At 41.1% G+C, this 17,299-nt stretch overlaps 1 protein-coding gene across 1 annotated transcript; it reads right to left on the reverse strand.

Annotated features, from left to right (window-relative positions):
- Positions 1-6,320: 6,320 nt before the first annotated feature.
- On the reverse strand, positions 6,321-17,222 carry rmi1 (RMI1, RecQ mediated genome instability 1, homolog (S. cerevisiae)). The gene is made up of 10 exons (XM_050050082.1): positions 16,952-17,222; positions 16,760-16,831; positions 16,248-16,467; positions 15,020-15,130; positions 14,606-14,755; positions 12,565-12,635; positions 12,154-12,277; positions 11,257-11,338; positions 10,924-11,116; positions 6,321-8,216 (listed from the first exon to the last, which is right to left on the reverse strand). Exons 3-10 carry the CDS (start codon positions 16,407-16,409, stop codon positions 6,986-6,988), a joined length of 2,124 nt encoding a protein of 707 aa, XP_049906039.1. The 5' UTR covers positions 16,410-16,467; positions 16,760-16,831; positions 16,952-17,222; the 3' UTR covers positions 6,321-6,985.
- Between the last annotated feature and the right edge of the window lie 77 nt (positions 17,223-17,299).

Genomic DNA, 17,299 nt, shown 5'->3' on the forward strand with positions numbered 1-17,299 from the left:
TAATTTTTTTTTACTTGCTACTTTTTTTTTTTTTTACTTCGGTACATTTCGAAGGCCAAATATTGTACTTTTTACTCTAAATTTTATTTGACAGCTTTAGTAACAAATTACTTTAAAGGTTTAAATCCATTATACAATATATTATCAAATCTAATTATGATGGAAGATTATATATTCAGCTACCCAGCAGTAACATTAAAATTACATCAAACAATTATGTTGCTGCAAAAATAAAATGCTGCTTACACATCAATGCATCAATAATTATTATCCCATGATGCAATTGTTTTCTAAAATAGATCATTCTGCATAACGAGTGAAATATCTTAATAATAAAAATGAGTTGTCTTATTTGATAGTAAATCTGTATACTGTGGCACTGATGTTATAATCAGGCTTTAATATACAATATTTACTTTTGTCAGTTAAGATAAAAAACGCCTAAAAACTTTAATATGAGCACAAAATGGGTCCTTTCTTCGTGTCTTTTCAAACCACAATAATCATCCCCTCCGTCCATCCAGATGAGCCAAAACAAAGTAGGAAGGTACTTTATTGTTACCTTAGTCCGAGTTCCTCATAATTTTCTATTCCTTTAATGATTCACATCCTCAAGCCTGCACACACACACACACACACACACGCACACACACACACACACGTAAAGAGGTATGTTTTTGCCATGAGGAGAAACCATTTGCTCATTTTGATGGAGGCCTAAAAGAGAGGTTGAGCTGTCTAAGTGGATTTTTCATTACTAAATGTAATAGGCCAAAGAAAATTACATCTGCTGCAGCAGGAGGGGGATTAGGATTGCTCATGTATTTTTTTCATTGATATTTGTAATGACCAAAGAGGTACAGTGCAGCTGTATATGAGCATTAGAGAAATTAGCACAGTCCTCCGTCCTCCCTGTCTCAGTCTCCTGCACTCGCCTGCTATCTGCAATTTGGAAAGGTACATCCAAACTCACAGGGGAATGAAAAAGCATATTTTTCTCCCTGCTACCGCTCCGGACTGAGACAGAAGTGGAAGACTAAAATCGAGGAAATAATATTGCAAATGGAAAGCTATTAGGGTGGTCGAGCACTTTCTCATGCTGCTTTTGAAATATGTCATTTATCATGTGCCGCTGCATGACAAACTTTTAAAGACTCAAAAATTGTAATTTCCTCACAAGACTATGCAGTCCAGCTTTTCACTGAACCCCAGACCCACAGTGCACATGTAATACACTTAGGAGGAAATGATGAAGGTCATAAGCTTCATAAAAGATCTCTGGGGGTCGTGTTCTCTTTGCCGAGCTTGTTCCCTGCCAACTTCCGTCCTGTAATTTACTGCCTGAAAGGCTATATTTATATATATCCTTTTCATATTCATATCCTTAAGTGGTGGTGGAGGAAGTACTCAGATGCTTCACTTAGGTTTTAAAACACCATCACAGTAAAAGTCCAGCATTTAACATTTTGCTTATGTAGTACAAGGGTGTCATCAGCAAAAATAAATTGAAAAAATAAAAAATAAAATATGCCACTTTGCAAAATGGCCCCTTGAAAGGTGTAATTTCATTATACACATTATATTTATGGACCATAATTATTGATATATACCGGTAACCTAATATTTAAACATTTAAATGTTACAGATGTTTGAGGTGATTCGGACCAAAGCAAGCGAACATTCATGTGTTGTTGGTATTTATGTAGTACTTGAGTAAATTCACATTATATCATCATGTAATATATTACTTGACTTTATTTGACACTCAATTGTCTTTTAATCCTAAAAAGTGCCTTCAAAGAACAAAGAACACTAAAACCTTTGACAAAATTGATCTTACGATCAGTCACGTGATCTTCATCAGCAGAGTTCGTCCAGTTCTCTTGTTTTTTCTGAGCACGTTAAAGACTTGTCGTCCACAGAGGCTGAAAAGTTGAGCAATAAAAAATCATTACTGATGTCTGAAACTGCCATAGAAAAACCGTTCTGATGTCGAGATCGATTATTAGTCATAGCTTTTGATCGCATGATCTTCGCCATAATTACAACCAACAATATTCTTTTTATAAATTTTGACCCTTTTGCATATAGTGGTCACTACAATGGACAGCTATTAAAAAGCCATGTTCTTGTATATTGGGTTTTGATGATATGGTGCATTTAAGTCACTTCAGTGGACCCTGGTGTGTCATGACAGTGTCAGTGCAACACAAATCTCTCAAAACCAAGATGGCCAACAGAATGCAAGAAATGTTGTGCCCCTCAAGAAGGAGACCCTTGCAGGTAACACCTATCACACCTTCAAACAAAGGCTCAAGACCTGCTTTTTGGACAATCAGATATGTGAACATTTCTAATCAACACAGTACACTGCTCACTGAAACACTGTTTTTATTATTTCTAGCTAACCTGCTGCTAAGTTGCTTTATGTCCTTGCCCGTTGCCAGGCAGCCAACTCTGCATGGGTATGTATGAAATATCTATTTCATTAACAGCAAAGGTAACTTTCTGTCACATGGCTTGTGTGTTAGTGAATTTGACCATACATAATGACTTTTCTGTTTTATCAATGTTTACTTTCTATTGCTGCTCTGCATGTCTGCGTGTAATGCTAATCTGTGTGTTGGCGCTTCATGTTGCTTGCATGTCTGTTTGTGCTAACATGCTGTTTGTTGTTGTTGTGTTATTGTATTGTACTGATGCTCTGCTGTTGCTTGTTACTTTGCATGGCTTCTGTTCAGTGTTTATGATTTATATTTTTAATTGCCTGGTTGGGCAAGTGAGTTAGAAATCTATTTGTCCCAATACAACTTGTTTTATTTTATTTTTTTTTAGCAGTTTTCAAATAACAAAAAGACTAAAGGTGATTGTCATTCAGTACTGTGCATGTGCAGCTTTCAACAGACAAAACGGAAGCAAAGTGGCTCACTCACTCACTCCTTATACTTACATCATCAGTTCTGGAAAAAAAACTTAATGGGTCAGTATTACGTTATAACATGAAAAGTTTATTGTTCTAACAAGAAGTTTTTCACATTATAACAATATATTTTCAAGTTAAAACATGATAACTTATATTGTAAAAACGTGAAAAGTTCTACAGTATAACGTGATCATTTATATTGTTAGGACATCAAAAGTTCCGCACTATAATGCAATATTTGGTCTCGGGAGGAGGTGCACCCATACACTCCGGCTGTGATTTGACACTTGGCTATTTGCAATGACCAGGCATCACCATGGCCCAGAACACGGATAACACGAAACTATATTGTTATAACGTGAAAAACTTCTTGTTAGAACAACAAACTTTTCATGTTATAACGTAATACTGATCCATTATTTTTTTCCTGATGTGGCAGCAGTACGCTTCCTTACTCGCCCGATTGGGCACGTGAGTTGCTAGATTCACTAGCCTGGCATGGCATTGTATTTGCCGCGGGCATTCAGGAAATCCTTCTTGCTGAGTCCTGCATCAGATGCAGCTTCTTTTGACTTATAAAACAATTTGTGCCAAAAAAAAGTATAATGGTACTAATGTATTTAGTGCAGTGGTTCCCAACTGGTAGGTCGCGGTCCAAAAGTGGGTCACGGATCCATTCTGAATGAACAGCAAGTGACTCACAAATGTGTGACGTTTGTTAAAAACCAGTGTTGGGCAGTAGCGTCACTACAGTAGCAGACGTTTGTAGTTTAACTACATTTCTCAGTAGCTTGGTGGTAGCGTCGCTGTTTTCTGAATCAAGTAACTTCTCAGGAGTTAAGCTCTTTTACTGATCACTTAGCGCGGTAGCGTCCACACAAGCTATATTTCCAAAATCATTTCTGAAGCTCAAACGAGGCGGGGATTTCTGTTATGGACTGAAATAAAACTGTCACCGCTACCACACAGAGTCACTTCCGCATGAACCTGACAGGGGACAGCCCTCCATTCCGAAACCCCGCCGTTCCGAACGACCCCCACTCCGAAATTGATTTTCAAGTCCATATCGAGTTTCCTGCATCAAACACTGCCGCCCGCTCTCCGGCCGCACTCGCACAATTCTGAAACTCGTTGTACTACAAAAGCTTGAAATGAACGTTCAACTCATTGTTTTTTATTGAAAATATGTCACTGTCTTCATTTATTATGTATAATTTCTCTAGCAGCAAACACATTTAAAGGAGACGCTTGTCAAGTCTTTTTACGCGCGCCGTCCGTGGTGCTGAAATCCCCGCTGCAGCCGCCGCTCTCTGCTGACAGCAGACCGGGGGAGAAAAAAAAGACATTTCTTTGCTCTGTGCTTTCAGAAAATAACCAGGGTTAGGGTAAGAAAGACCAACGGTCTGTACAGCAGTCCCACTGTGTTTGCCAGGGCATATCAGGCTGTGTGATTATGCGCAAAGTTTGGTTTAACGCATTGGAGCAATTTCATACAATTTCGGACATTTAACGTGATAAACTAATTTCAATTCAACATGGTCATTTGCTTAGAGGATTCAGCTGAAGCATAATGAGTGTTATATGTCATTAAGATGAAGTATTTGCTTGTTTTGTGGTTAATAATGCACATAATCCATTTGACCCCATCATGAATGGGATTTATATTCGTGAGTTTTTGCAGTGTACATACACATACATACACGCATGTACGTTTTTGACCATGTTGTGACTGTTTGAAGCAGGTCTTCATTCTTGCTGTTGTGGTTTGAGTCGTGTTGGGAGTTAGTGCAGCTCACAGTTCAGTAAACAATTGAACTTAACTTTTTTACCTGCCTATCTGTTCGACTGACAGTTTTATTGATCAGTAAGATAACACTGACTTGGCACGAAGTTGGTTCAATTTAGTAAAAAGCTTGGATGTAGTTACACTAGTTACTTTCATTTTGCTGTAGCTTAGCTTGCTACATTTCTGAGGGTGATAGCTTTGATGTAGTGAAGCTTCATTTAATATTAGAGTAACTAGTAGCTTAGCTCACTACACTTTCCAAGTAGCTTGCCCAACACTGTTAAAAACACACCTCATTTTTTTAAATACAGTGAATTTCTGGCACAAAGCTTTTATTTTGAAGTGCCATTTTCTGCTGTTGCGTGACTGACTAACGGACAGCTACTTGACAGAGACAGTGAACTAGCTTGACCACATGGCCAAATGCAAATGTGACACTTAATATGTTAGACTGTGTGGACCTTGAACTGATGACTAAGGAGAAATCTGGACCCTGGGGCTGGACCAGTTGGGAACCACTGTGTTAGTGCACTCTAAAGAGTCCTCTTCAACAGCATAATAAAGTCCTTCACAAGACCACAAAATAAAACAGACAAGGTTTTAAATGAAAATGGATTTAAAAAAATATGTTTCAAAACTGAGAAAATAAAAGACAGTTCAAAGCAAATTAAAACTCAAGTGAAATCAGGAAAGGCTCTCTGATAAAAGTATGATTTAAGAGAGGACTTTGAAGAGATCACTGACTGCCGACCTGACTTCCACGGGCAGGTCGTTCTGTTAGTTCCTCTTCTTGCTTACATAAAACCAGACTACATAGACCTGTTGAACATGAACACATGTATTTTGCCATATAATTTTGAACACATCCACACTGGGTGCTCACCATAACAGCCATCTGTCATTAATGACATGTTACAGTGTGTATACAGTGAGGTCTGACTGCAGCACAACCGAGACAACACTCCCCTCTTGTTTCATTTACTCTATCACCCAATATTTATTCCACTTATCCCTCCCTATGGGTTGCCTCTCTCCCCCTCCCCCGTCGTATCCAGCCTCATTAGCACGTAACAGGTTATCGACATGCATAGCAGGGTCCTGATTTAGACATTCAACCTGATTAGCCCTTAATGAACCGAGACCAGCTACCTGAATGGAAGTGCACACAGCGCCACGACAGTAACATGTATGTGCTCTCCTGAACGAACACACACAGACGCACACATGTAAGCACACGTATGTAATAACATACATCCTCTGCGGTACCTTTATTAGCCTGCATTTTGCTCATTTTCACACCGAGAACATTAAACTATAAGAGATGCCTAATTATATTGTATGACGGCAGGCAAGACACACATTAATTTGAGTAGTACAAATTGTCGAAGACACGTTTCTACCTCTAGACCAGATAATACTGCAGGGCTACTTTTAATTACTATTATGTGTGCTTAAACAGCGCATATCCCAAAGGTGCATTTAATAAGACTATTACGAAGCAAATGAAACACTGCCTCTCTGTCCGCTTATTGATTTTTTTCTTGTTATTCTTGAGGAATACAATCCTCACTTAACAAGGAGCGACGGAAAGATAAAATTAGCAGCGAGCAGTTAACTTGAAGCATGTTTTATTAGTCAAAGAGTGACAGAAAATGATAAAACCTTTAAAAACAATTTTATTTCAATACACAGAGAATTAAGGCAAAGCATCAAATCTGCGGTATATGTATTCATCAAAGACAAAAACACAGATGAGGCTTCATAATGAACAAAAATAATCGAAGCCCATGGCCTCTCCTTTATCTCCCTTTCCTCTCATTCTCCTCAGGGGGAGTTTATTAAAGACCCACGCTGCCCTTGGATATTCAATCATTTTTCAGTCAGAAGTAATGGATGTACTGAATGAATGCAAAGGCTGGCAATTCATTACAACAATCAGAATATGAATTATTTTCTCCCCCGATTCCCTTCTCTCGTCTCACACGCCTCACACTTCTCTTCGTAGTTTTTAATGTTATATACAATTTGGGATGCTCAGCTCTGACTAGCTTGACCTAATATGTTGATGACCAATCGTTTATACGCAGTGTCGATGTTATAGATCTGTTTACTTTGCTTGGAAGCAATGCAGTGCATGTCAAGCAGAAAATCGGCCTAAAAAAAAAAAAACACTTTAGTTTCATTCAATTTTCCATCTCTGCTTAAGGCCAATATACTTTTCTGTTGCCTGTAATTTTCTCATTATCACCCACTCCCCCCCAACCTCTCCTCCGTGTCTATTTTCTCCTCTCTCTCACCCTCTGCTCAAGCTCCTGGACTACTTTCTCACTGACGGGGTCTGCCTTGGTCACCACAGCTTTCCTGCCGCCTGCTTCAACCACGATGGTCATAACACAGCACATGTCCACCAGCCCTTCCTGACACCTCCTCATCCCAGTGTCCAGCTCACCTCTCCGGGCTGGGTCACGCTTCAGAGCCCCCTTCTCCGCCACAGAGAAGCCGAGCAGGCCCGTCAACACCTCATTGGACAGCTCCACGTCCAGGTAACCAGTTCCATCAGATATCGTAGCGCAGACGCTCCAAAGACCGCTGTTGCTGCTCAGTTTCCCCAAGAGAGTCACAATGAAAGCTTTGACGCGGATCTCTGTGGTGCGAGGGTGTGGTTTGGACATTGTCTCTTCTAGCAGGCACAAATAGGTGAAAGGTGGAGAGGTCAGAGTGACAGCAGGGACCAAGCTGCCAGATGGTCTATCAGATACTGCAGAGTTTGAGGTATAATTTTGCCCCTGGGGTGTCGTGTGCGAGCTCTCAAATGCAGGTTTTGTCTTAATAGAACTTGCTGATGAGTCACCAGCAAGTCTACAATTGGAGATTGAAGTTACTGTTTTGTTGGTGGCGCTCTCTCTGTCTCTACTAGGTCCTTGTTGAACAGGGAGCTGATTTGGCATCCCAGTTTCTACCTCAGCCAGAAGGCAGTCCATATCTTCATCCATGAAATCGCTCTCATCATTAGTAACAACCTCTAATTCATGTGTTGGCCCTGAAGCTGCTGCTGGGTTACAGGACTTCACTGTAGCTCCTTTAGCGCAGCCTTGATAGTCTCTTTTCTGTGTGGTGGATCTGGAGTTGCTAGAACCAAGCCTTGACCCAGAGCCATCCAAAGTGTGCTGCTCAAACTGAGCAGTTTGGGCTTTTGTTGCTCTGTTAGGACTTCCTGTTATTCTGTTGTTGTTGTTGTTGTTGTGTGGCGTGTTTCTGTGACTGCTGTCAGACTGTGCAGCAACATTTGGACTTTCTTGAAAAATCACACTGTCCAACTCGTCCAGGGGAAGATCGTCAAAGTCTTCATCAGGAAAGTCTTCGTCTGCCATGTTGTGATCTGGGATCTCTTGTTGAATGGAGAGGTCAGAATCCTCTTGTTCGTTTCCGTAGCGATGACCTTGGACTAAACCACCTCTGTTGCTCTGGTTGAAACCACTTCTGTACGAGAGTTCAGAGGCTTCACTTCTGCAAGAGACCGGCCAAAAATGTTAGACTGAGTTAAGACAGCTTTAAATCAGCAAGTGTTTGTAACAGTGTTAATACCCCCAAAATTCAAACCAAGCTGGCACCAGATGTCAGTATGACATCAGAGAGTTTAGTTGGACTCTTATGTCAGACTGTGTTAAATTTTGGTTGAAATGAAAATTGGGTTAACGATATTTTAAATGTCTATTAGAATATCACATTGTGTGGACGTTAATATCATGGCGTTTTGCAGACGTTGGGTTTTATTTTCCATACCTTACAACTACATGTTGTTGTTCTATGTCAGGATGACATTGGTCTGAGACGTTGGAATCTCATTGCTGAACAATATGACTTATACCCACAAAATATCAACATCATCTGTCGTCAGTAGGGATGCACAATAATGTCTGCACGTCATCGGTATCTGCAGATATTGGCTTCGAAATGAACTATCGGGATTGGCCGACATGCAGATAATATTGGTACATCATCAGTATCGGCCAATATCGGCTTTAAAATAAACCATCAGAACCGACCAACATGCTTTTTCTTATTTTGCACAATGACTGAATATTACATACATCGAAAAGCATTCTATTTCATCTGCTGGTGAGCCATCACAATGTATGCATAACATGATGTTAATTCCACTACAGAAGAGACTTGATGATCACCCGACGTCACAACCAAAATGCAACCAAATGACAAAGTCTAATGACATGGGAATATATTGCTCTTGTCAAAAATATTTTTTCCGAGCTAAAAATAATTTTGAAAAAAACAAGATGGGCAGCTGTGGCTCAAAGGTAGAACGGGTCATCCATTAATCAGAATATCAGCGGTTCGATCCCTGGCCCCTCCAGTCTGCATGTTGAAGTATCCTTAAAGGGATAGTGCACCCAAAAATGAAAATTCAGCCATTATCTACTCACCCTCATGCTTAGGAAAGCTCTGGTGAAGTTTTAGAGTCCTCGCATCCCTTGCGGAGATCGGCGGGGGGAGCGGCTAGTACACCTAATGGCTGACGGCGCCCCAGACTAACGTCCAAGAACCAAGTTTCGAAAAACATCATTTGAACTCTGTTTTTAGCCTCACTGTAGCCTGTAGCTCTGACTGCTTCTCTGTGCTCCGCGCTCACGTGTGCGCGCTCAGGGTGATCAGTGATCTCTGAAGAGCAGCAGTCTCGTCAGTACTGATGTCCAGATTCTCAAGTGCAGGCATCGCCAATTCCCAGTCTGAGCAGCAAAGACTTTCCTCATCCGTTGGCATTGCTTTGCATTTGAAACAGCTACACCACCAGGTTTCCAGTGCTCGACTCCGGTATTCTGCGGCTGGCTGAGGGTTAGGCTCATGAGCTGCGGCGGCTGCTTCGTCCAGTAGCCTGAGTTCCGTCCGTATACTCGGGCTCAAACAAATACGGCTCAACAAAGAAATGCTGTTCCTCTTCAATTGCAAAGTCTTCAGACATGTTGGGCTGTCCTTTGCTAAAAGACCGTAGTGCAGACATGTTGGGCTGTCCTTTGCTAAAAGACCGTAGTGCAAATTATCTTTTACCTACTGTGGTTACTGTTGTCCCTCCCTGCGGTGCACGTGTCACGTGATGTAAACACGGGTCCTCCCTGCGGTGCACGTGTCACGTGATGTAAACACGGGTAAGCAAAGCTCATGCTTTCGCTGGTCACGCGCAAGCGTGCACACGTGAGCACGGAGCACAGAGAAGCAGTCAGAGCTACAGGCTACAGTGAGGCTAAAAACAGAGTTCATATGATGTTTTTCGAAACAACTTTTTATGTCGGGGCTGCAGCACACTTGGATCACTATGGATGAGCAGTATGGAGATACTTTGTGGATTCAATTTTGTGTTCTTGGATGTTAGTCTGGGGCGCCGTCTGCCATTAGGTGTGCTAGCTGCTGCCCTTGCCGATCTCCGCAAGGGATGTAAGGACTCTAAAACTTCACCAGAGCGTTCCTCAGCATGAGAGTGAGTAGATAATGGCTGAATTTTCATTTTTGGGTGCACTATCCCTTTAAGCAAGATACTGAAGCTCTCGATGGCTGTTCCATCAATGTGGGAGTGTGTTAAAAACTGAATAGCAGGTGGCAGGTGGTTGTATGGCAGCCTCGGCCACCAATGTGTCAATGGGTGAATGTGACTCGTAGTGTAAAAATCGCTTTGAGTGGTCAGATGATGATGAGAAAGTGAAAGCCCATTTACCATGCAGGTCCAAGATAGTTTTAAGTCAGATATCAAAAGCAGTACCATGTAGGAACCATTTTGACAGTGTGAGATGTAAGCACTGAGTTTTTTTTTTCTTTTACATTTGACCAAGACGAGTGCCATCTAGTTCCCTTATATTCAAGAGAAAGCAGACATCTCTACAGTCGATATCTCCAACACTCGGCAACTCACAACAATACAATCTAGACTGATGTTTAGTGCTACAGGTAAGAGACAAAATATGGATTTTTGATTATGGGGTGAACTGTCCCTGTAAGTCTTATTTTTGATCACAGCCTGAAGTCAGACAGCTTGTGTGGAGTTAGTGTTAAATGCTCCCTAAAGTAGCTGAAAGATAAATGCTGATATTTTTTCTAAAGGCAAACATTATGCTAAAATTTAAAATGTCAAGGTTTATTTGCCCGGCATTGAGCACTGTGGAGTTCCAGCTTAAAATGTCAAGACATCATGTTGATAACCACTCACCTAGATGAGGCTGTCGATACAAGGCTCCTGACAGTGGAGCTTCTCGAGGACTGAGTGGAGGTCACACTTAGCGTCCTGTAGCCACTGTCTCGAATAGGCTCAACCTGAACCCATTCCACCTCCTCCTGGGCCTCCAGACTGGCTGCCAACAACTCTGCATCATCCACCTCCAGGTCCTCCACTTCCTGGTTACCTGAGGAGAAAGCAAAAAGTAGCACGATTATTTTCAATCCTAAAAATGGCAAATTAAACTAAGAAATAAGGCATCCATTACCAGTCTTCAGCGTGACTTATTTTATAAACATATAAATTGTCTAATTGAATTAAATATACCTTGTTGTGGTGCTGGTGGAGCCTCCTCCCCCTCCTGCTGCTCCTCCTCAGGAAGTCCCAGCGTCCGACACAGAATCTTGCCCTGTCATAGTAGTATAGAAATATACCACAGGATCTGTACACACACATCTGTACGCAACTTTTCTGAAAATAATTTTGTGTCATATTTGCAGAAACCAGCACCACCAATCTGAGCCGAGGAGTCTGTTATGCAGTTGTAGATCATGTCAATCACTGCTTGAACTACGGTCAGGCTGTCAAACTAGGCAGTGCTGATTAAATATGAACCAAGATTCTGCTACTGCATTACCTATTTCTCGCCTCAAATGTTTTCAGAAACATATTTTCGTGTACTGTTTAGCTGTAGACACAGAACATTGGTTCTAGTTGGTGGGTGGTGCTTGGTACTCCCATTTAACTGTATCCAACATGGCAGCCGGGTCACAAACTTTCTAATTTTACAGCTAAACAGTACACTAATATATGTTTCTGAAAACAGTTAAAGCGGAAACCGGCAATGCAGCAACATAATCTTGATTCATATTTGATCAGTGCTGCCTAGTTTGACTGTTTGACTACAGTTCACGAGCAGTGATTAACATGATTGACAGCTGCTTTAGTGACTCCTCAGTTGTGATTGGTTGTTTTCTTTCACGTGCGGTAAAGTAAATTAGAAATGCAGGACAATAAAGTAGGCAGAGGAATGATTTTTCCACAAATTATCTTTCTAATTTACTGCTGTGTGAATATAGTGACAGTTTCAGCTAATATGATGGAGTTATTTCTTATTAAAATTACCAACTGTAGCTTTAATGTCAAAATGCTGTTTTAAATGAAAAAGAAAAGAAAGCATAAAAATGTGTTGTCTCAAATCAGCAAGGGAAACCAACAGTTTACCTGTTTATTCCTCTCCACCAGGTCCTCCACCTCACCACCCAGGACCTTGATGTTGGTCGGCCCCAACAGAAGCATCCCAAGTCTGCAAACCATCTGCCCATGCAGCTGCAGCTTCACACCAGGCCTTGGGGTGACAAGAGCCAACAATTAAACATATAGTTTAATTCTCAAAAATATATGGTACAAAAACTCCAGAAAGTCACTCCTATTTTCTTAATTCTTGAGAAACTTTGATTTCATTTTTGATTCCATGACATCTCCAACCACAATCTAAAAAAATACCCCACATAAATAAGTAACAGCAGTCCCTCTGTTTCTTTTAGGTACCATTGGATGCAGTAGCTGGAAAGATGTAAAAAGAAAGGAAGAAAAAAATCAAATAATAAAACATTTCAGAGATTGATTATTAACCTGAGAGCCGTGCTGAGTGCAGGGATCGACTGATACTCCATGGCCTCCAAGCTCTGGACTCCATCTGTCACCTGCACAACAGAGATTGTGTATTTGACCACAAACAGCTGAACAGGGAGATGATTGTGTAATTATTACAGACTTGCATTTTGAAAATATTACAAAAGAAGTCTAAACATCATTGCTGCCTGAGCCTTGCTTCACTGCATTGTTAAACATTCTGAAAGTGGAACAACAAATGACACTAAAACACCTTCATGCATTTTTACCAGTGACATGTAGCTGTCACACTGTAAGTCACGCTGTAGGTTGCTTAGCTTCAAAACTTCTCAGAACTTTACTGCTGGTTCAAACACAGACTTTCAAAATTATTATTTTTGAAAATTGTTCCAGTGATTTTGGACAGTGATTCCAGTGTATTTTAAACTACCATGGCTCTTTGTATCCCGTGACTCCTAGATTTGTGAGACTTCAGGTCTCAGACACAGTAAAAAAAAAAAAAGAAAAAAAAAAAAGAGTAAAAAGCCATTGCAACGTTTCTAAGCAACACCAGCACTATTCTTGAGAAACCATAGAGCAGTGACAAGTGTATTACTTAAGGTGAAAATTACAGTCTGCGCCTTATATTCCAGCAATTTACTTTTTCATATGCTCCCACTGATTGTCCACTCTGATTCAGTTAGGAAGAGAAGCAGAAGTCTTCATTATTCTACCCAACCAAACACATGAAGACAAAGCCTGGTCGTAGAGGATGGTTGGACAGTTCACTGAGGACAATTGTACACACTGGTGAATAATGTAACACTGCATTTGTAATGTAAAATACTCTGTAGTCACTACCAGTGTGTGTACAATGTGAGTTTTCTGCTACATGGATCTTTAATGGAAACCTTGCACTAACCTTTAGTCGAGTGACAAGTTGTGAAGTTCTACAAACAGTTTCATCAATTTTAATTTTATTTTAATTAATTTTGTTTGCTGTGAGTGAATAAACGGTAGGGAAATTATCTGCAAGTGCTAAGACACACTCACAATGCTTTATTAAGTCGGTGTTGATGGAAAAGCCACGAGTTCAAAATACACGCATACAAACATACCAATTACAGGTACTCGTAATTTGATTGTTTGTTGTTCTTTGCTTGTTTTTTGAAAATGAGGTTGGTTGAAAATTCTTGATTACCGTTCATCACAGCTATCAGGTTGTCTGAGTTGAGAGACGGCCGACTTGTATCACATATTCTGTTCGTGTAATGCAACTGCTTGGTGCACTGGGGCGTTAATTTATGACAGCTATTCCTATCCTTTCTTAACCTAATGCGATACGAGCGAGTGGACATCAGATTGTTTCAGTGTTTCCCGATGAAGATGTCCGAACCTGCTCCGCATGTCACCACGCAGGGTATGCGATGTGGCACCTGCTTAGAAAAAAACGCTCCCCTGGCTCTTTTTTGGCAAAGCTACGTAAACCGATCTATTTTCAGAGCAAAAGCATGCTGTTGCTTAGTCTCGTTTAAGGCTTGATTGACTCCCTCAGTGTTGGTGTCACTAGTAGTAAATCTGGACGCTTCTTTTCACTCCATCTGCCAGAGTTCGCCTACTCGCTATATGTTAGGAAGTTAGTTTATACTGTGTTTGTAACAAGTCAACAGCTTATTAGTTGAGATTCAACAAGTCAACTGTTTCTCTTTGCCTGTAGATGTTTATCTTTAGAGTATATGTGACAATTCACTTCATCGTCTCAGAATAATCTAGTTGAACTAGAACTATTCATTGAAGCTATGCTGCTTGAGTGAATAGCTCAGTGTAGGTGTGTTCATAATGGTCACATATACTCTGTAGATAATTTATTAAACATCCACAGACATAGTAAAACAGTTGACTTGTTGAATCTCAACTAATAAGCTGTTGAAATGTTACCAGTACCCCATAAACTATCTGTAGGCTGACTATCCAAATAAAGTGTTATCACTTACCAAGCACAAAATCAAAATTCAAGGGATGTATATTTATATACCTATTTCATTTCATACATGCCTCTGACCTGCAATAGTAGCATACGGGTTGGTTTGGCTTCCCAGGGCCTCTGGGTGGCCTGCGTGACAGCAGACACCTCGTCGTTGCCACAGTCTGAGCCCCTCCACTTCTGCAGCTGACTGTACGCAGGCTGGCTGATGTCTATTAATGAGTCAACCTAAAACAGAGTGGGACCTTTGATTATGTTACGTTTTCCCTGCATTTAAATTTCTTAAATATCTAATGAAATGTTTGACACTTCAATTGTAAACAGAATAACAGATACACAGTACTGTACATGACAGTTAGCTGAATTGCTGGTCTTGTTTGTGAGTGAAACATGCAGCTACTGATCAACGGGAATCGTCCCTAACATAAAGTCAAACAGTAAGTATGAGATAAAATATATATAGCGTTAAATATTTGATCTACAAGCCTGTACCTGGACACAGAAGGTGCCGCTGAGTTGAGTCTTCTGGGCCTGAGAGAGACCCTCAGGGAGAACAGGGTGGCCCAGGTCCCTCAGGTCTGTCAACAGCCACTGGTCCAGCGCCTAAAATTTCACGTCATGCAGTTTACAGCAAGTTTATTTCCCACCACAAGACCTATTTCATTAGACTCAGTATTATATATCTATTATTCTATACTTAATATTCTGTGACATGATAAAGAATAAGGTACATTCACTTCCATTACATAAAGGGCCATCAAATTATGGCTAACTAATACAAGTATCACAGTAATGTTGAGGCATGGTGACTCAGTACTGTCATAAAGTCCCTTATTCGTGATTTGAACATGTCAGTCTACAACACTGAAGTGCTCTCTCAGGTGAAGTGACCATGCTGACCGCTTGAATCAACTGATATCACTGTCATGTTCCTGGAACCATCAGGAAGTAATCTGTGCCTTGAGATATGAAGCATTACCCTTTCCAAGTATCTATTAAAAAAGAGAAAGAGGAATAGACTCTGGCCATAGAGGGACGCAGCTGTTCAACAACAATATTTAGGTTCACTGTGGCGTACAAATGATGCGTAAATGCAGGAAAACATACCCCACATGACGCCACCACCAGCTGGTACAGCTGACACCAGGCAGGATGGATTCATGCTGTTTACACAAAAATGTTGCCCTGCTATCAGCGTGTTGCAACAGCAACCAGGATTTGTCAGACCAGGAGGTGTTCTTTCACTCTTCAATCACCCACTTTTGCTGATCACTACCCACTGTAGCGTGGTTTTCCTCGTCTCAGGGTCCAGTGGTAAAACCGTGGTTGTGGGCTTTTGATGATTGTCTGCACCACGATTCAATGAGATGTGGTCTCTGTGCACTGCATGTTTGTGTAGGGTTCCCACACTGTGTATAGCATCTTTTGAGGTAATATGGGACGCCAAGATAAATAAAATAGCTGCTTATATCATGCTCTGAGTTTAGCGTGGAGGGATACTGGAATTTAATCTCATACAATAAAGAAAGAGACACAAACAGTCTGCTATTTCGAGGAGATTATTCAGCCTCCCTACATATGACCACCTGTTAACACATGACCCAAGTCCCATACTTACAACGTCATAGTCACAACTGAGCTATCTCCATGACAACTGAGCCGACTCTAGTCTGTGACCATCATGCCTTCAGCTGTACAGTTAGACATTCATCCTGCCTACCTGTTGGTTGATTTGCTGCTGTGACAGGCGGCCTGCTCCTCCTGCCTCTTCCTGCAGCCACTCCACACAAGCTTCCAGCCAGGCAAAGGGCACCTGGACGTGCCAGGAGGACCGCAGCCAGGCTTGGGTCACATGTACCACTGCCTGGATCTCAGGGGCCATCCTGTTCCTTTGTGTGTGTTTGACTTAGGCCACTTCCTGATATCCCCTCCACTGGTATCTGTTATTATATAAAAACAGTACGTTATCAGTGATGACTGTCCTCTAGATTTCACATAAGCAGTGACACATTAGTACATTATAGTCTTCAGTATACAAGTGGTGGTTCAAATGTTACATGTAATGTAATTCATGACACAGCACCCTGCAGTCCCTGAGGGCTTAAAGAGAGTGTCTTTGTCAAGGGGTCATCTTCTCTCTGTATCTCCAAAACCACTTGACACCAGATATTGTGGTGATCTATTGATTAGGACAGATTAGTTTATTGTGATACAGGAACAAAGGAGAATTACTTTCTGTTATATTTCTGTGGTCACATCAGCTTTGATAAGCCCTGTGTCTCTGCAGATGGTCACGTCTGGGCACTATGGAGGATAGATAAAGAAAGATTGAGTGAGAGATGCAGGCAGGTATAGCATGCGAAAGACTGAATTATAAAATAATGAAAGAAAAAATGTTCCAGTACGTGTTTATATAGAGGTTACCTGAGATGTATTGAGGCTGTTGTGGAAAGTAGCCAAGGCGCCAAAGTTGACTAACCCACTTTATATAGCTATGTTGGTGCTACTGCACCCTAGCTTTGTGTCCATACAACATAACCATTTAAGCTCTTATATACAAAAGGAGGTCTTAAACATATCAATTGTGTCTCTACAAGTACTTATAAAGACTTAGCTTAACATTAGCCTCGCGGATCATACCTTATAAACAGGAATAACTTGAGCAACCACACAAAACTACGGGACTAGCGGCACCCGGAAATAGGGCTTACTGTGTTGCGTTGGAAACGCCTCACCTCCTGTGATTGACGTCTCTTTTAGCCAATCGTGACT

The sequence above is a fragment of the Epinephelus moara genome, chromosome 8, assembly GCF_006386435.1.
Source record: "Epinephelus moara isolate mb chromosome 8, YSFRI_EMoa_1.0, whole genome shotgun sequence".
In the NCBI taxonomy this organism is placed as follows: domain Eukaryota; kingdom Metazoa; phylum Chordata; class Actinopteri; order Perciformes; family Serranidae; genus Epinephelus; species Epinephelus moara.

What these genes read in the sequence shown, in the direction of transcription:
- rmi1 (XM_050050082.1), bottom strand. Translation starts at nt 16,409, where the DNA reads ATGGCCCCTGAGATCCAGGCAGTGGTACATGTGACCCAAGCCTGGCTG. An exon ending in GCACTCAGCACGGCTCTCAG is followed by an intron (nt 12,278 to 12,564) that starts GTTAATAATCAA and finishes TGTCACCCCAAG; the next exon opens with GCCTGGTGTGAAGCTGCAGC. An exon ending in TCCACCAGCACCACAACAAG is followed by an intron (nt 11,117 to 11,256) that starts GTATATTTAATT and finishes CTTTCTCCTCAG; the next exon opens with GTAACCAGGAAGTGGAGGAC.